Source organism: Lactuca virosa, chromosome 9 (assembly GCF_052849685.1).
Source record: "Lactuca virosa cultivar CGN04683 chromosome 9, Lactuca_virosa_CGN04683_v6, whole genome shotgun sequence".
In the NCBI taxonomy this organism is placed as follows: domain Eukaryota; kingdom Viridiplantae; phylum Streptophyta; class Magnoliopsida; order Asterales; family Asteraceae; genus Lactuca; species Lactuca virosa.
This window is the reverse complement of record NC_136434.1, coordinates 97,728,377-97,749,269: the sequence shown is the minus strand read 5'-3', so window position 1 is coordinate 97,749,269 and position 20,893 is coordinate 97,728,377. Positions and strand designations below refer to the sequence as shown.

The window sequence follows — 20,893 nt, the reverse complement described above, 5'->3', positions numbered from 1 at the left end:
TCTAAAAATTTCTCTCATTGAATTTCTCTCAAATGTTTAGTTCATGTCTAAGAAAAGTGTTCTCCTATCTACTTCTAGATGTTCAAAATCTTTAGATTTTCAAATCATACTTGCTCCAGACGGATGCTCTGATTGTAATTTAAAAGAAGGTAATATATAAAGAATTTTATTCAATTGTTGTATTATCTCTATGGCAATCTCATTTCGAGTTATTCTAACTATTAATTCTACAAAATTTGAAATTTTTGTTAAAATAATACTCGCATTTAATAATAATCAAGTTAATCAAATTCATGCTTGAAATATTTAAATAACTTTTGTTCTTTTATTATTCATCATGTCTTATTCAAAGATACAAGCTAATCGTCATTATTATTGTAATCAATTAAAAGCTTTACAAGTTCTAATCAATAATCATAAGTTTATAAGCAAAGATAGAAAACAGTTTTATAAAATAATGTATGATTTTTATCATCAAAAAATATCTTAAACTACTTGTTAATTAGTTTTATAATTAGTTCCGCACGATTGAGTACTTGTTAATTAGTTTTATAATTAGTTCTGCACGATTGGTATCAGAGCTAGTTATGTATGATATTTCTGTTTGTTATTTAATTAATTTTTGTTTAAAGAATTTTAAGAAAATTATGAGTTTTGTTAAGAATGATACAGAGACCAGACCAGTGATTGGTTGGATTAGCGTAAGACGTGCAAGTATGGTAAGTCGCAGAGCCGGACCACAATCATCGTTGGGCCGATGCCCTCTCTGTTCATCCTAAATAGAACAAGTAAGTTTTCTTATAAAATCTTTAAACTAAAATTAATTAAATATGAGTAGATTTTCACGCATATTATCTAAAAAATATGATACTGGTAAAAATATCATGAATAAAGAACAAGATTATGATGATAACCATATAAACTCTATTGAAGAAACTATTGATAATATAGAACAAAATTTAAATGATTGGACTATACCTAAAACAAATATAAATACAATTTATAGAATAGGGACTTTTGATTATTTTCAAAGTTACTCAATTAAAATGACTGAACAAACCCTATCAATTGGTCAAGACCAACAAAATATAAATTTGTTATCATCAAGATCTATTTTTGAACATAGACAAAAATATAAATTTCTTCATTTAGGTCTTGTTCAAATTGCTATCAAACCTCTTTTTAGAATTGGTGTTGATGCTCCTGTTCTCTTAATATTAAGAGATAAAAGACATACAGATTTTCAAAATTCTATTTTAGCTATGGCAGAAACAAATATCGCAAATGGACCAATTTATTTTAATTGTTATCCAAATTTTTCTGTAGGATTATTTGACAAAAATATTTTAGACACTTTGGTTTTAACTATTGAAACAAAGAATTTAGAATTTAAAAATAACTCTAAACCTTTAGCAATCATTTATCGTGTTTGTTATAAAACCATGACAACTACTTTAGAACCAAAAACCCGTTTGTCAAGTCCAAGAAATGAAACAATTATTTACGAAGCAAATACTAATCATACAAAAGTTCATATGCCTAAACGACTTAAATGGTCAGAAATTACTCAATCGTGTAATTGGAATTTACAAAATGTTATTGAACCAAAATCTTTAGATTCTTCAAAACAAATTTCAAATATAATTGAGCATAATGATGGCTCAGTTGATATAAATTTTTCTTCTATAAATTTTTCATCATCTAGATTTTCTACTAATTCTATTCCTGAAATTGGTACTTCTAAATCTTCGTTTTCAAAATCAAAGTCTTTAAATTTAAAAACTGTTGACTATTCTAGTTCTATTCCTAAACCTCTTTATCAAGAAGATCAAACTAGTGATACAAGTTTACCAAGTCCTACTAAATCTGATTTTATTAATGAACTTCTAGACAACAATTATGAGTAATAAAGTTCAGATAAATTGTAATTCTTTAAACAGAAATAGAGTTACTGCTATTAAAAGATTAAGAAATTCAATAAAAATATTTAAAAAACTCTTACAAGAAAAGGTATTAGAATTAAAAAATATAAATTTAATAATTAATGATAAGGAACTATTAAAATTAGAACAAGAAATAAATAACATAAAAGCAGTATTAAAAACCTTTAATATACATCTTGATAATTATTTAACAAATTTATCTAAATATACGTGTTAATGAGTTCTAAAAGACAGATTAGTTGTTGTAATAATAATACTTTTTGGAATAATTTATTAAAGACTAGATGGCAAATTATTGCAAGCGTTTCTAAAGAAATAAATAGAATTAAACAACTTAAAGAAGACGAAGAAATTAAATTATCTAATATTGAAAATGACACATATAATTATAATATTCAAAAGGAAATAATATATTGTTTATCAAAAATGATTAAAAATAAAAATATTGTTATTAGTGCTCAACTTAGTATTATTAAAAATATATCTTTCAGATTAAATCAATCAACTTGTTAAAATGAATAATAATATAGATATTTCTAAAATACATTCATATGTTAATTTTGATTATTTAAAAGAAGAAGAATATTATAAAGATTATAATAATACAAAAAGAATTTGGCATGAAGAAAACTTTTCATATTATATAAGATTTTTACATTTTGGACTTTGGGAAGATTATGTTTTATCAAATCAAATTCACTCTCCGTTTTTTCAATGGTTCGAATTGATTTATGTTCCTAAACATAATATAGATTATCCTTTTAAAATGCAAACTGTTTTTCCTGTTTTTCAAAAACATACAAGGATGTTATTACTAATCAAGAAATTATTTCTGAATATCCGCCAAAAAATGAAATCATTATTGATAATAATTTTATTGCAACTCCTTTAGTTAAAGTTCCAAGTCAGATAACAAATGAAAAATGTTTTCAAAATATTATTTATCAAAATAATTATTCGAATGAAACTCTTTTAACTATTTCAGATCAACTAAATAGGATTGAAGAAAATACTATAAATTTACAGTTATCAAAAGAAAATAAAATTAAAACAAAAAAATTTTATAATAATATAGCAAGCTCTAGTAATGTCAGCTTTATTCCTCATCAAATAAATGGAAATTTTAATCTTGGAAATAAAGATTTAATTGATGAATTAGAAAAAAGACTTACTAATTTTCGTATTTCAAAAAACGAATCTATAAATATGTTAAAAACAAATAATGACTCTTTTGACGAATCTGACGAAAGTAATAATGAAAGTGAATTAAATTTAGATAATCTTACTCAACAATTCATAAATGATAATGATGATATAAATCAGCTTACAAATGATTTTTCAAGATTAAATAAGATTAATTCTTTTGGTAATAATCCAAAACCAACTATTAAAAATTACTGGAATAGACCTTCTTTTCCTGATGTTCAAATTGAAGAAAGAGCTTTTCAATATGATCGTTCAGCTTACGATGGTACCTCTGTTTACGAATGGAATATCGATGGTAACTCTGAACATCAAATTCTTAATATTGTTCAAGAAATGACCATGGCAGCTAATGCTTACAAGTCTCACAATAATACTCAACTTCAAATTGTTAATATTATTATTTCCGGGTTTACTGGTACTCTTAAAGGTTGGTGGGATTTCTATATTACACCAGAAGAAAAGAATTTTATTATGACTGCCAAGAAAACCGTTATAAAACAAGAAAATAATTTACCTATTCAAACTCAAGAGGATGATATGGTTAATATTTTAATTTTTGCTATAATCAAAAACTTTGTAGGAGATCCTACTACTTTTCAAGAAAGAACTTCTGAAATTCTAATGAACTTACATTGTAGAAAATTAACTGATTTCAGATGGTACAAAGATAATTATCTCGTTAAAGTTTTTTCAAGACCTGATTGTAAAGAATCTTATTGGAAAGAACGTTTTATTGCTGGACTTCCAAAACTTTTTGCCGAAAGAATTACACAAAAATTAAGAGAAAATTTTAATAATACAATTCCTTATCAAAACCTAACTTATGGAGATTTAATTAATTATATTAATAAAGAAGGATTAGCTATTTGTGCTGACCTTAGATTTAAAGAAAAACTTAAAAAGGATAGAATTAATAGTAAAAATGAATTAGGAAATTTTTGTCAACAATATGGTTATCAACCATTAACAGGTCCGTCTACTTCAAAAACCAAAAAATATAATAAAAAATCTTCAAAATATTTCAAGAAAAAGAAATATAATAAATCGGAAAATTATAAGAATTATAAGAAAAATAAATTTTCAACATCAAAAAACCCTTATAAACAATCTAATAAAAAATCTAAAAGAAAATCAAAAGACATTATTATTTGCCATAAATGTGGTCGTAATGGTCATAATGCTAATAATTGTTATGCAAAAACAAAAATTAATGAATTAAATATTTCGGAAGAATTAAAAGAACAAATTAGAAAAATTATGTTAAATTCTGATTCCGATTCTGATTCTAGTTTTTCCGATTTTCAAGAAAATGATTTAAACATTTTAGAGCAAAATAGTTCAAGTTCGGAAGATTCTGATACATGCGAATGTGTTGGAAAATGTAATTGTAATTATTCAATTAATGTCCTTACAAACAATGACAAAGATCTTTTAAAAAATTTAGATTCCATTAAAGATAAAAATATCCAAAAATTGTTGATAAAACAAATGCTTAATAAGAATGAAAATTCTGTTTCAGATAATACAAAAATTTTTAATTTAAAAGACATATATGAAAGATTTTCTGAAACAAAACCCATTTCCATGCAAGAACTTCAAGAAGAATTAAAATCAGTTAAACAAGACATAAAAGAAATTAAAGGCAAAATTATAACTCTTGAAAAGGGAAAAAATATTATTAATTCACAAAATAATGATAATAAAGATGAAAAGGTTATCGAAAGAATTATAAATGATCAAATTTCTCAAAAATGAAATACTCAAATAACTTTAGTAAAGGATAATTTTAAAATGGATATTACTGCTCTAATTGATAGTGGTGCTGATATGAACTGTATACAAGAAGGTATATTTCCCACTCAATTTTATGAAAAAACTTCTTCTAGGCTTACTGGAGCTGAAGGAACCAGTTTAAAAATAAATTATAAAGTTTCCGATGTTCATATTTGTAACAATCAAGATTATTGTTATAAAACTCATTTAATTTTAGTAAAAAATCTTACTTCTCCTTTAATTTTAGGAACACCTTTTATTACTAAATTATATCCTTTTATGGTTCAAGATGATGGAATTATTACTAAAGTTTTTGGAAAAGAAATTATGTTTAAATTTTGTGAACCTCCGTCTTATTCAACTATTAATATTCTTAATTATAAAACAAAACAAGCAAATTACCTTATCAATGAAATTAATGATTTTCGTATACATAATCAATTACAAGATAAGTATATTCAAGACAAAATTATAGCTTTAAAACAAAATTTTGAAAATAATGTTTGCTCAAATATTCCAAACGCCTTTTGGAACAGAAAACAACATATTGTCAAATTACCTTATATTAAAACTTTCAATGAAAAAGATATTCCTTCAAAATCAAGAGCTATTCATATGAATAATGAATTAGAAGCTCATTGTAAAAAAGAAATTCAAGATTTATTGGACAAAAAATTAATTAGACCTTCTAAATCTCCTTGGTCTTGTTCAGCTTTCTATGTTATGAATGCTGCTGAATTAGAAAGAGGATCACCAAGATTAGTTATCAATTATAAACCTTTAAATAAAGTTTTAGATTGGATTAGATATCCTATTCCTAATAAAAGAGATTTATTGAAAAAACTTTATGATTCAAAAATATTTTCAAAATTCGATATGAAATCTGGTTTTTGGCAAATTCAAATTCATGAAGAAGATAAATACAAAACAGGTTTTAATGTTCCTTTTGGACATTATGAGTGGAACGTTATGCCCTTTGGTTTAAAGAATGCTCCTTCTGAATTTCAAAACGTTATGAATGATATTATCATTCCTATAAATAGTTTTTCAATTGTTTATATTGATGATGTTCTTATTTTTTCAAAATCTATTGATCAACATTTCAAACATTTAAATCAGTTTTATGATTTAATTTATAAAAATGGCTTAGCTGTTTCAGCTAAGAAAATGCATTTATTTCAAAATGAAATTAGATTTTTAGGACATAACATTGTTAATAATACTATTAAACCTATTATAAGAAGTTTAGAATTTTCTAAAAAATTTCCTGATGAAATTATAGATAAAAAACAACTTCAACGGTTTCTAGGATGTTTAAATTATATTCATGATTTTTTCAAAGATTTAGGAACTCTTTGCAAACCTCTTTATAATAGATTAAAAAACAATCCAGAACCTTGGACTCAAGAACATACTAATATTGTTAAACTTATAAAACAAAAAATTCCTTCTTTACCTTGTTTAAATTTACCACATCGTCATGCTAATATCATAGTCGAAACTGATGCTAGTGATATTGGATTTGGAGGTATTTTAAAACAAAAATTATCAAATTCTTCTGAAGAACAATTGGTTCGTTTTTATTCAGGTGCTTGGAATAATACTCAAAAGAATTATTCAACTGTTAAAAAGGAGATTTTAAGTATTGTTTTATGTATTACTAAATTTGAAGATGATTTATTTATGAAAATTTTTTTATTAAGAATTGATTGTCAATCTGCAAAATCAATTTTAGAAAAAGATGTTAAAAATATTATTTCTAAACAAATTTTTGCTAGATGGCAAGCATTGTTGGCCAATTTTGATTTCGATATTGAATTTATAAGAGGAGAAAGCAATTCATTACCAGATTTTCTTTCTCGTGAATTTTTGCAGGGAAAATGAGTTCATCATCTTCCTCCAAGATTGAAGACAAGAAACCAGTTAATCAAAAGCTTGTTCCTTTCTCAAGTCAAAATCGTTTTTCCCCATTAACTCCAATTGCAAAAAATTCTCAACTTTATTCAAACATGCTACAATCAAAACTAGCTACTCCAAACATTTCTCCAGTTCAATCAATTAGCCCTTTTTCAAAACCTATTCCTTCTGAAACACAAATTTCAACAAATCCTAAACCTACAAATAAAGCCCCTTATGTTCTCAATCCAAATCTCTTGAAAATCCAAATACTTGAAGATTCTCAAATTCTTAAGCTTAATCAAGGTTTTCATGTTCTTACTGAACACCTCTTTGGTCGAGGAAAAACCTTTCATGAAAACTCTTACAAATCTCGAGAATATTATCAAACCATTCTACAAGAATCTGGATCTGTTCAGATTGATCACCGTTCTAATAATAAGGAAGGATCTATTGATTTTAGCAAAGCCCGAATTCTTAAAATCATTTCTCCAGAAAATTGGTCATCCAATCTTTCCTTCGAAAAACCCCTTTATCAATTCCCTGCTTATCCAAGATATTCATATTATGATTACCAAGAAGCTTGGACTAAAGCATTTTTTCTTCGAAACTATTCTCATTCATGGTTCATTTTCTTTGATAAAAATTTCAACTGTGAATACCCCAGATGGTTTGTCAATTGGTATCGTTATATGGGACTTGTTCCTATTTGTTTACCCACTGAAATTCTCAAAGGATTTTCTAAATTCAAAGAACTATTTATTCAACAAATCCCAGAATTTGAATATTTGTTACAGTTCACCATGTTATTCAAAGTTCCATGGATCATGTCCTGGACATTCTCTTATCAAGAAGCAACAGACTTAAATCCCCCTTGGCTCAATAGACAATTTCGTCTAAAATGGTGGGATAAAGTCACAATTTCTCAAGCAAACGAGCAGGCTGTTTTCAATCATTATCAATCAATGTATAATCAAAAGCCAGAAATTGAAGCGAATCTTATCAAGAGTCTATCTTCTCCAGATGCTAATCTTATTAGCAAAATTCGTGCCGCTGCAAATTCTTCCCCTGAAGATCTACAACAATTACTTCAAGAAATTCGCAATTCTCCAACTAATTCAGAAAATTCTCCCACATCTGTCAAAAATAATTTTCAAGATGCTCAAGATCCTTTTGATGATCCATTTGCAGATTAATTAAATTTTATTTTGGTGTTATACCTTCAATGTAAGGTATTCTTTCATTTCGTATTTCACCCTCCACCCTTGGTGTCATACCTTTTTAGGTATTTTGCAAAAGTGTTTGTTATTCAAGGGGGGGTAGTACGTGTTATCAAATTGACGTGTTATCAAATTGTGTTAACTGTTATCAAATTTATACACTGTGTGAGTACATCAATTATCAAAAATATTATCAAATCTTCTGCAGAGATAAGATGCTAAATTATTACACGAAAACAAACAACTTTTACAAAGATGAAAGAAGATGCTCCATTATCGCAAAAGAAGATTTTCCATTATCAAAAAATGACAAAATATGATGCCAATTTGTCAAAAGCTTTAGAGTTTTGTCTGCCACATCTACACTCCGACAAATGCAAGTGATTCAATAATTATCAAGATTGATCCGGTAATCCTTCGGTTTCCCGTTTCAAGATATTTCAAGACTCCAAGACTCCTATATATTGAGGAGATATATTAGAATCATCTCTAGGTTCTCTAAAAATTTCTCTCATTTAATTTCTCTCAAATGTTTAGTTCATGTCTAAGAAAAGTGTTCTCCTATCTACTTCTAGATGTTCAAAATCTTTAGATTTTCAAATCATACTTGCTCCAGACGGATGCTCTGATTGTAATTTAAAAGAAGGTAATATATAAAGAATTTTATTCAATTGTTGTATTATCTCTATGGCAATCTCATTTCGAGTTATTCTAACTATTAATTCTACAAAATTTGAAATTTTTGTTAAAATAATACTCGCATTTAATAATAATCAAGTTAATCAAATTCATGCTTGAAATATTTAAATAACTTTTGTTCTTTTATTATTCATCATGTCTGATTCAAAGATACAAGCTAATCGTCATTATTATTGTAATCAATTAAAAGCTTTACAAGTTCTAATCAATAATCATAAGTTTATAAGCAAAGATAGAAAACAGTTTTATAAAATAATGTATGATTTTTATCATCAAAAAATATCTGAAACTACTTGTTAATTAGTTTTATAATTAGTTCTGCACGATTGGTATGATTTTTATCATCAAAAAATATCTGAAACTACTGATTAATTAGTTTTATAATTAGTTCCGCACGATTGGTATCAGAGCTAGTTATGTATGATATTTCTGTTTGTTATTTAATTAATTTTTGTTTAAAGAATTTTAAGAAAATTATGAGTTTTGTTAAGAATGATACAGAGACCAGACCAGTGATTGGTTGGATTAGCGTAAGACGTGCTGAAACAGAATTTTCATTCTTATTAATCATTTGTTTTATCAACAATTCTTGGATATTTTTATCTTTAATGGAATCTAAATTTTTTAAAAGATCTTTGTCATTGTTTGTAAGGACATTAATTGAATAATTACAATTACATTTTCCAACACATTCGCATGTATCAGAATCTTCCAAACTTGAACTATTTTGCTCTGAACTAATTATAAAACTAATTAACAAGTAGTTTCAGATATTTTTTGATGATAAAAATCATACATTATTTTATAAAACTGTTTTCTATCTTTGCTTATAAACTTATGATTATTGATTAGAACTTGTAAAGCTTTTAATTGATTACAATAATAATGACGATTAGCTTGTATCTTTGAATCAGACATGATGAATAATAAAAGAACAAAAGTTATTTAAATATTTCAAGCATGAATTTGATTAACTTGATTATTATTAAATGCGAGTATTATTTTAACAAAAATTTCAAATTTTGTAGAATTAATAGTTAAAATAACTCGAAATGAGATTGCCATAGAGATAATACAACAATTGAATAAAATTCTTTATCTAATATTGAAAAGGACACATATAATTATAATATTCAAAAGGAAATAATATATTGTTTATCAAAAATGATTAAAAATAAAAATATTGTTATTAGTGTTCAACTTAGTATTATTAAAAATATATCTTTCAGATTAAATCAATCAACTTGTTAAAATGAATAATAATATAGATATTTCTAAAATACCTTCATATATATATATATATATATATATATATATATATATATATATATATATATATATATATATATATATATAGAGAGAGAGAGAGAGAGAGCCATACACACACATAGATATATACACGGACAGAGATAATTGGCTGAATTTGGTATATTTCTAATATTGCACAGATGCATGATGAAAGAGTCTCAACACACAAAAACACACATAAAGTTTGTTTTTATTCAATTTTGTGTATTTATTTACATTTATGTCTTCTTTTATTTATTTAATCCGGTAACTTTATTGTTTTAAGATGGAAGAATTAGTTAGGAAGAATTTTTTCTTGTATCTATTTAATTTGTTAACTTTATGGTTTTAGGGTGGAAAAATTAGCTATGACGAATTTGAAGCAATGATGAAGGCGGGAACTAAATTGAGGAAAGCATCTGAGATTATTTAAGAAAGGGATAAAATAATTTGATATTGTCTTAAAATTGTTCAAAGATGGTTCTACATCAAGCGAACATAAAAATGTATTTATGTTGCAAATTAATAATCCATGTCAAGATATGAAGAAAACTTTTTTTTTTCTGTCTAATTGTATGTTTAATTAAGTTCTAATCAAGAGTTGAGATCTTTGTTTTTTCGATAAGTTGTATCGTTTTGAGTTGTAAATATGAGATCTCTTTGTTTACGATAATGTATATTGTTTAGGGTTTAAATGGTTTATTTGTTGTTATAGATATATTGTCATCATCGGTATACTTATTTATGGGGATGAATATTTTCATAATATGTGTTGATATGGTAGTCGTTATTATTTATCATATTTACAAACGTAAAATATAATTTGCAATAATATAAAACTATACAATATTAATAATGTTAGGAGAAAGAAACAATTCTCTTGATAAAAGTCATACTAATATGGTTAATAACATAATTTTTTAAATTTCAATCGATTAAATTTAATTAAAGAGATCATTACTTAAATTTTCAATCAATCATTATATTATTACGAAATCAATGACAAAACATATTTATATTATTAATAATTAAATCTTTTATTATCATTGCTCAATAATTAAGTTATAATTTGATTAATTTTTTTAAAAAATTTCTCGTCGGTAGTGTTCACACGTTATAACCTTAACTAGTTGTGAGACGCATGTATTACATATATTAATTTTTTTTTAAAGTTAAATATAAAGGTTAAATTTGTGAGCTTTGAAATTATAAGAAAATAAGAAAAATAATGAATTATTATAATGGAAATGTTTTTTATCTTTTAAATTTAAACAAATAATTTAAATTAATAAAAGAAACTAATGAGCTTTTAACTTTATGAATTTTGAAATTAAAATGTAAGTTCATTAATGAAATTGATATCAATTTATTACTATATTTATTGCAATTATTACATTAAAATATTATGTGGAATTTAATAAAATAGAAAATTTCAAAAAATGACATGTGGAAAAAAAAAATTAATTTAAAATAACCATAAAATTACATTTTGCAAATTGAATGAGAATGTAACAACGGCAAAAAAAAAATTCATCGAGAGAGAGAGGGTGTACTTAGTGTCGGGATATTTATAAAAGGGTGAGATAGTAATTCCAAACGTATGTGAGTATGTCCATGCATTTAAAAGTGCAACAGTTTGTGGACGTCCCTCCACATGTACCGTGAGTATCTTAAATTCATTGTGCAAATTAATTGACTCATGCAAGTTTTGTTGTTTCAGACCAATATGACCATTAACTCCCCATTTTATTATTTTATTATTTTAGATCTTTTCTTAATCTAACAGCAAGACATTAATCTCCGATCACAAAATTAAACACCAAAATTCAACAAAAAAACAGGAATTTCCCCTGAGGTTTGATGACCTCTGATTTACATAGCAGAAACATAGGAGGGATTGATCCGAGCGGAGAGAGGGAACAAAGAGGAGAAGGATCAAGAACACGAAAAAAGGGACGAATCAAGATAGAGAGAGAACTGGAGAAGCCATTTCCGACGTTTTGCATGTCGTTAATTACAATGGCAGAAACCAGGTGCAAACAACTACATTGTCATGATCAGTACGTTGATAATTATTGTGTAAAGAAACAATCAAATCCAAGAAGGGATGTTTAATTTTTTTATGCATAAACATTGAAACCGACAAAAAGTCTAGGAACAAATTAAATTTATAAATTCATGATCATCCTTACATTTACATCTGCGCGACATGAAGGCATGGGAGGCAACCGTGAGGAAAACACACGCTGCAAGACGACAAGCTAGCAATATCTTCAGTTCATCCCCCGTTGCAAACATGGATGAAGAAGATGAGATTCATGCTGCAGGAGAGGTGTTTCATGCTGAACGTTATCTCCCAAACGGAGATTACTACACAGGTCACTGGTTGGATAACTTTCCTCATGGTTTTGGCAAATACTGGTGGACCGATGGATGCATGTATGTAGGAGACTGGTATCGTGGAAAAACCATGGGAAAAGGCACCTTCAGTTGGCCTTCAGGAGCCAACTATCAAGGCGAATTTAAAAGCGGGTATATGGATGGAGAAGGGATCTATACAGGGCCAAATGGAGATACTTATAAAGGGTCATGGGTTATGAACTTGAAACATGGACATGGGGTGAAGGAATACACTAATGGGGATATATATGATGGGGAATGGTGTGGAGGGTTACAAGAAGGAAATGGTAAGTATCAATGGAAAGATGGGAATTGCTACGATGGAGAATGGAAGAATGGAATGATGTCTGGAATGGGAAAACTGGTTTGGAGTAACGGGAACACGTTTGAGGGGTTATGGGATGATGGTATACCAAGTGGGCATGGGAGATTCAAGTGGGCTGATGGGAGTTTTTATGAAGGTAATTGGAGTAAGGATGCTGCAGAGCAAAATGGTGATTATCATCCATCTGATGATGCTAAAGATGAACATAAAGACTGGTCTCAAGAACAAGTTTATGAAGTTGATCTTAAGGAATGTGAAATATGTCCTCTTGATAAGGTCCCGATCTTGCCATCTCACAAGAAACTAGCAGTTTGGAGATCGACAAAGGGCAGCAGTAGCAGTGCTAGTACTAGTGACACTGCACCTAGGTCCAGACGAATGTCCATTGATGGAAGCAGCTTCGATGTGAGTACTGTTGAAGAAGCAAATTTAAAGGCAAGAGATGATACGTCATTGTCATCATCATCACCTAGTAATTCGTCAGTAGAAGCAAGTCCAATACAAATCCCCAAAGTGGTAAAGAAACAAGGAGATATCATATCCAAAGGACATAAGAACTATGAACTTATGCTCAATTTGCAACTAGGAATCAGGTTATATTTTGAAGTCTTGTGCTTTATTATTTCCTCTTTTCAGCCTTTCATGGTTTTGATTAATCTAATGAAATGATGTCGCATGTAGGCATTCGGTAGGAAGACCGGGTCCCACTCCCTCATTAGACTTAAAGCCATCAGCTTTCAATCCAAAGGAGAAAGTATGGACAAGATTCCCACCAGAGGGATCCAAATACACCCCTCCACACCAATCTTGTGAATTCAAATGGAAGGATTACTGCCCATTGGTCTTCAGGTAACACAATAAATTTTACTTCTTTTTACTTAATTTTTCCTTTTGTATATATATATCCAGACATAAACATATCATTTCGATGTTATGTACTCGTATAGGACATTAAGGATGTTGTTTAAGGTAGATGCAGCTGAATATATGCTATCTATGTGTGGGAATGATTCCCTTCGAGAGCTCTCCTCACCAGGGAAGAGTGGAAGCTTCTTCTACCTGAGTTATGATGATCGGTACATGATCAAGACCATAAAAAAAGCTGAAGTCAAAGTGAGATTCGTATTTCCAATAAGATGAACAATGTTGATCAACTTTCACTTCCATTTTTGGATTAATTAACAAATGTGGATCATTAATTAGGTGATTCTAAGGATGCTTTCTGCTTACTTCAATCATTTCCGACAATACGAAAACACTTTATTGACAAAATTCTTTGGACTGCATTGTGTGAGGTTAACAGGTGCTGCTCAAAGGAAGGTATGTTTCATGACTTAATTATATCTTGGGATGCTATATATATTAGGTGTTAAAATATATTATTAATAATAAGTTAAATAACGTAGGTACGTTTCATTATTATGGGAAATCTTTTCTGCACGAATCACACCATTCATAGACGCTTCGACTTAAAAGGGTCTTCCCTTGGTCGCCTTACGGATAAGCCCGAGTCGGAAATAGAGGCAACCACTATACTTAAAGATCTTGATCTCAAGTACTTTTTCCGATTACCAAAAACATGGAATGAAGAATTCAGAAGGTACAAAATACGACAAAATTAATGCACCGTTGTCAAAATTTTAAAAAGTTTTAGAATTTGTTCATGGATATCATGACTAAATGTATGTGCAGGCAAATAGAGAAGGATAGTGATTTCCTGGAGCAGGAGAGAATAATGGATTACAGTCTCTTGGTTGGTCTTCACTTCAGAGAACCGTCGCACTTAACACCTGTTGGTAATCACTCTTCTCCTTTTCACTTCAATAGAATTCGGATATCATGTTTGTTTAATGATCATATATCTTTCAACTTGTTTAATCTGCAGGTGATGGCACAGTAGAGGACTCATATTCTGTGGCTGATATGGACAAACTTCTTTCAGACCCATCTGGGTAAAACAATTGGTTTTGTTTAAATTAACATGTTAATTTAAAGTAATAGCTAGATTTAGGTTGCACATTGAGTTTGCTTGTGTGTATAATTGCAGACACCAGTTGGGAATTGGCATGCAAGCACGAATTGAAAAGATGGAGAGGGCGATAGAGACAGAACTGATAGGGGAACCAACCGGGGAGTGTTATGATGTTGTAATGTTTTTCGGAATCATAGACATACTTCAAGACTATGACATTACCAAGAAACTCGAGCATGCTTACAAGTCCATGCATTACGACCCTACCTCAATATCAGCTGTTGATCCCCGACAATATGCCAAACGTTTTCATGATTTTATACTCACGATTTTCAAGGAAGATGATCAATAGAAAGGAAAATTTTAGAATCTTTGTACAGATATACGTCTAGTCTATTTCTCTAAATCATATTACGTACTTACCCAAGGCAGGCAGAAGGACCATGTAGAAGTAGCTTCTTTAGTTTCTATAGTGTACAATGTGTTGCCATGTAAGTATACTTGTTTGTTGTACAATACATTTCATGAACAATTCAGTATTTTTCTTCGGAAACAATTATGTACATGTGAAATTTTGGTGTAGAAATAAATGACTTTGCAAGGAATAATTTGCCACGTTCTTTGAGCCAAGACACTACACTTGCACATGCTGTACAATATGGTGTGTCTATCGACATTGACACCAACCATGGCACACCATGATTGTTGACAACTTAATTTAGTGTCATTAGTCATTTTGGTGTGATTGGAATTTATAATACCAAAGGGGATCAAATTGTGATCTAATGCAAGTCAGCTCGTGTCAAGTGCATACTTTATAAATTGAGTTTGATCCCGAACACGGCGAAATTAACACAGGTCAAAAAGGTCACGCCAAGACGTGCAATTTACCCCAACCTACATGGTTGATTTATGTAATTTAGTCAATGTTTCATTTACTTTTCCAAATTATAGAAAATAGTATTTATTATAATTTATAAATCTCATTAGTTTCATACACAATGCCAAGTAGTACTTCCCTCATGCTCATATCAAAAACTACAGAAAATATATATTAAAATAAAAGGATCGAATACAACAGTTGCATCATGTTCATACAGACTTATACATATGGTATAACACAATAGACCAATTATACCATACCCATAGAACAATATGATACATCATTATATTTCGATACCAAAAACCCTATTTTACAACAGCCACGTTATTTCTTCAAAACCAAAAAGCTTCGGTTTCATTTAGACTTCAACACCTATCCTTTCAGCAATCTAGATTAGCAAATAAACCATTTCATACATAATTATTATAATGTTTAAATTTATATATAAGTCGTTAAGAACTAAATAACTATAAAATACAAGGATAAAATTGACATTTTGTTACATACCTCCTTAAAGGAATGGACATCGCTTCCCCAAAGCCAAGCATCACAGCCTGCATCTCGGGCACCCCATATATCGTTTCTACGGTCATCGCCTACGTGGACAGCATCTTCCGGTTCTACCCCTAATAACTCACATGCTTTTAGAAATATCATAGGATTTGGTTTCTCTGCAGCAACCTATAGAACAAAATCCATTATTAATATCTCAGTTCATTAAGACCCCGTTTGTTATGGAGGACTGGACTGGAACAGACAGGACAAGACAAGACAAGACAAAACAGATTGTTTTGTGTTTTGCCTGCATTGGGACTTGGACACATACTGATTGTACCGACTGATGTCAATGGGACAAAATTTGGAACTGTCTGTCCCTATCATTAAAGATAGCCCTACAAAGCTTGTCTAGTCCTATCCTGTGTAACAAATGGGGCCCACCACCAACAGAAGTTAATTAAATATATCACTTACTTCAGCTGAAACAGCCAAGGCATCGAACCAGTGATCACATTTTAGGGCACGCAGAAGAGGTCTTAAACGTGTGTCAAAGTTTGAAACAATTGCCAATTTTACACCGGCTTTTTTCAGAGCCTTGAACACCTTCTCAGCATTTGGATCACAGAGATGCCATGCCTTTTGATGAGAAACAAATCATTGTTAGATGTATAATTGCAGTGTATATGTATATGATAAAATGAATAAAATGAAATGTACCTTTTCAGTGGTGTAATAATTATAAAGCTCCTCGAAGTATTGAGAGTTAGAACAGCCTGTTGATGAACTAACTATATGTTGCCAGAAAGGTCTTCCATCATCTACGTATCTGTGTGTTTGTGAAGCAAAGTAAGTCTCTCACTTCCATCTTGAGCATTAAATGCTTGACAGAAATTGGGTTGTTTAATTTCTTTACACTGATTTCATTCTATATTTTACTCGGTTGATCTTGTTGCTTCATTAAATCAAGAGCCATCGCCATTAATTCTTGATGGTTTCCGAGAATCAAGAAAATCTTATCTCATAGTTTTGGGCTCATTTGATCAGTAAATAATTTTTCCATTGACGGTTTTAACTATTAAATAAACTTTTAGCATCAAAATGCAAATTTAGTAAATGTACAGAAATCAATAAATGCTAAAAGGTTACCTGAGTCGAGATCTGCCCCATGGTTGCTCATATGCTCTCCTGTATCTCTTCAGAATCTCATCTTCACTAAAATCCACTCCGTATTTCTCCCCAATCTGCTTATAAATCTACAATTACAACCAAATTCAGTGGATCCTCGTAAAATGAAGAACAAATTAACGGTTTCCCAAAAAAATTACGAGAATCGAGCAAATTATCAATTAAATCGACACATCGATCCTACGAATTTGAATTTCGGATGATACACACGGAGACTGACCTGAGCCATGGGCTGAGAAGGGATAACGAGGGTGCCAACGGCGTCCACCAACAGTGCTTTATGAGTGATTCCACCATGGAGCGTTTTTCTGTAATCTTCGTAATCTTTCAAACCGAACAACCGAGAATCCGCCTCTGATTCAAGGGAAGCCACTGCCGAAGAGTACGAGCTGTACCCCGAACCCAAACCCAAAAACGTGGTTACGCGATTCGTTGATACGACGCCATTAGAGGAGAAGAGGCGAGTGAATGTTGTCATGCGAGACGCCATTAGAGGGTTAATTAATATTCACCGAGCTTCATTTGAGTTCAGACATCACGGCGTAGAAATTGATCGTGGGTATGAAGATGATTTCCAAGAGATGCAATTTGGTTCTTGGCCTAATTTTTTTGTTCGCTTTGATTCAAGTTAAATGGACCTGTGGTTTAGAAAGGAGGAGAGATAGGTGAATAACTGTTGCATAAATGACCGTTGACCCCTTTGTGATTGCGATTTTTAACCATTATACCCCACAATTTTATTTTTTATTTTTTGTAGTACATAACAATTAACAAGGTATTGAAAGTTTAAAATTTAAATAATGACAAGACTTTACTTTATACACGAGAGGGCTCCTAGTTTCCCTCCACCTTACCACCATGTGCCCTTCCACATCAAAGTCGTATACTCCCCAGGGTGATTCGGTGGGAAGAAGATCTATAAAAAAGGAAAAGTGAGAGAAGAGAGAAGAAGAGAGATATGATAGATCGTGGTAAGTTGTGGTCAAGAGCAAGAGAAGTCCGGGTCATGGCACCAGGTCATCACCATGAGGCCTTCGTAAGGCTATCCGGAGTGGGATAGAAAATCACGCGTGGAAGGCTTATATGGCATGCAAAAGACTAGTGAACACCACCCCAATGGTTATGGCTTGGGCGTGGCGTGAGTGCAAAGACAAGACGCATCAAGACAGCCAATAAGAAATAAGGAGTAGCAAACGATTGCTTTCACCAATTTTCTCTTTAATTGATGTTACACATATGGTCCCTGAAAATATTCTTTTGTATCTCATTATACCCTTAAAAAAATAAGAAAATTGAATATTGTGGAGTGGTAACCATTTCCAATGTCTAGTGGGTTGGTGGTGAAGCTGACGTGGCACAGAGGTGGCACCACTTTTTCGATGGGTTGGTGGTGACCACTCCCCACAACCTAATGGTTTTCACGGTGGTTTTCCTCCTCCAACTCATCACCATAAAACTTTCATGTTATCCATACCAAAAGATTTGATGATAATACATCATTTATCTAGGAAAACGATATAAAATATAATTAACCTTTAAACGATTATTTAGAGTTCATTTGTTTCTAAAATTTGAAATTCTAAAACAAAAAGCAATATCAAAATTAAAAAAAAAAAAATTAAATTTTAAATTTAAGTTCTAAATAATTTACCTCTATTTGTGTTTCATATTCATTAACTTTCGTACTTTGTGTGGAATAATGCGTGAAAGGGTGAAAAAGAGGGGTTTAAGATTTAAACTTCTAGAATTTTAAAGTTTTAAAAATAAATCATGATAACAGAATTAATTAATGGACTTTATATGTGAGCATAGTTTGACAAATGAAGAATCAAATTTCCTGTCACACAAATTATTACTACATTAGACATTGTTGACAAATTTCAATAAAAACAAGTTAAATCAGATTGTATTTTATTATAATGGAGTTGCAACCTTTTTTTAAAAAACTCTGTTAAAAGATAAATATTAATAATATAATTTTTAATTTTAATTTAATAACTGGATTTTTAAAAACAAAAATAAAGTTCTGTTTCTTTGTACTAAAGTATTATTAGCATGTCCCAAAATAAAAAATCACTAAAATATTGGTTATATTCGTGTGCAATTTGTCCTTACATATATGTATGTACCTAGATATACCCAAATAGATATAAAATGATGTCGAGTTAATTAACAACTAAATTATTTGTTTGTTTATTAACATAATTTATAAAGTAAATTAGCGAATTTGAAACTAAAATCATTTAAATCGTAATTTTGGTTCAAGGAAATGGAATTCTAAATCTAAGAATTTTAATATAAGACAGTTTGAAGGATTTATAAATCATTCTATCATGAGGTTTAAAAAATTATTTATTTTCTTATGTTTGTGTTCTGGTTGCCATCGCCTTTTTTCCGAATCCATTCTATAAGGATTCTGGGTTTAAAAACCACTAGTGAAGCAACGCACCATGTTGCATGGTCATGCAATTTCAAATATATGATGATCACAACAAACAAAATAAGAATATTAAGATGCTACATCCGTTCCGTTTGGACCCTTTGAAATCCCTAATGCCAACTACGTTACTTTACATGTCTATTCCCATTCGGTCGAGTGATACCCCTCAAAACCTCACAAGTCACCCAAATTAAAACTTAGAAAGTTGTCTCATTCATCCTAAACATAGCCCAAATTATACAAACCAATTATCACCATCAATATGACATCTAATATAAAGTTTGTCATGCATCTAGATTATTTTAAGCTTCTTTTGGTTTACATATGTAACACCCATAAAATGATATTGGCATTTTTTATTTTTTTATGATTTACTACCCATTGTTTAATTATTATTATTATCATCGTCGTCGTCGTCGTCGTCATCGTTGTCGTCGTCGTCGTCATTATTATTATTATTATTAATATCAATGCAATTGTAGCAATAATAAGATACAAATGTATGAAATGTATAATTAAAGATGATGTAGTGTGGATATACAGTGTCATTAACAAGGTACATTTGAAGTAAGGTTGCAGAAATCGTTCGACGGTAGCTAGGCGGTCGACCGGGGTCAAGGGATTAATCGGTTAGGCGGAGATTAATCGGGGACCATTAGTTATTAATAAATTATTAAAAAATTAATAAATATAACATTAATCCTGATAATATAACATTAAATACAATATTAATAAATATAACATCAAAAATTAAGTTAAAATATGGGCTCAAAATACCAGTAACAATCCAAATCTTTAACTTCTTAACTTAACCCTTGATAAAAACTATATTGCTGTAAAAAAATCAATAAATCTGGAACCAATCTCACAAACATCCAAGATAACATAAAACTAATCTCACAGACTTCCAAGATAACATAAAACTACACATAAGTATACATTACATTAACACCAATTTGATCATCAACAACCTTCACAACTTGATCATCAACACCTTCACAGCTTGATCATCAACACCTTCATCATCTTCACCTCTTTCTGCAGAAGGATTTGCAGCTTTATTGACATCAACAACTCCTGAAACAACCCACTATATGTGTACAAGTAGAAGAAAACAATATGAATCTTTACCATAAAACATGAACTCAAACGCCTAGATAAACTAG

The 20,893-nt window shown here is 29.8% G+C and overlaps 2 protein-coding genes across 2 annotated transcripts; one reads left to right on the top strand and one right to left on the bottom strand.

The window, feature by feature from the left end:
- The first annotated feature begins 11,835 nt into the window (after nt 1–11,835).
- LOC145137304 (phosphatidylinositol 4-phosphate 5-kinase 6-like) lies at nt 11,836–15,282 on the top strand. The gene is made up of 8 exons (XM_079071454.1): nt 11,836–13,342; nt 13,431–13,598; nt 13,697–13,862; nt 13,953–14,069; nt 14,156–14,349; nt 14,442–14,545; nt 14,635–14,701; nt 14,797–15,282. Exons 1-8 carry the CDS (start codon nt 12,234–12,236, stop codon nt 15,071–15,073), a joined length of 2,202 nt encoding a protein of 733 aa, XP_078927580.1. The 5' UTR covers nt 11,836–12,233; the 3' UTR covers nt 15,074–15,282.
- Nucleotides 15,283–15,750: 468 nt separating this feature from the next.
- On the bottom strand, nt 15,751–17,925 carry LOC145137813 (Haloacid dehalogenase-like hydrolase (HAD) superfamily protein). The gene is made up of 6 exons (XM_079071951.1): nt 17,508–17,925; nt 17,249–17,355; nt 16,820–16,928; nt 16,577–16,738; nt 16,112–16,285; nt 15,751–15,992 (listed from the first exon to the last, which is right to left on the bottom strand). The coding sequence occupies exons 1-6, from the start codon at nt 17,775–17,777 to the stop codon at nt 15,963–15,965; spliced, it is 852 nt and encodes a 283-aa protein (XP_078928077.1). The 5' UTR covers nt 17,778–17,925; the 3' UTR covers nt 15,751–15,962.
- Nucleotides 17,926–20,893: the final 2,968 nt, after the last annotated feature.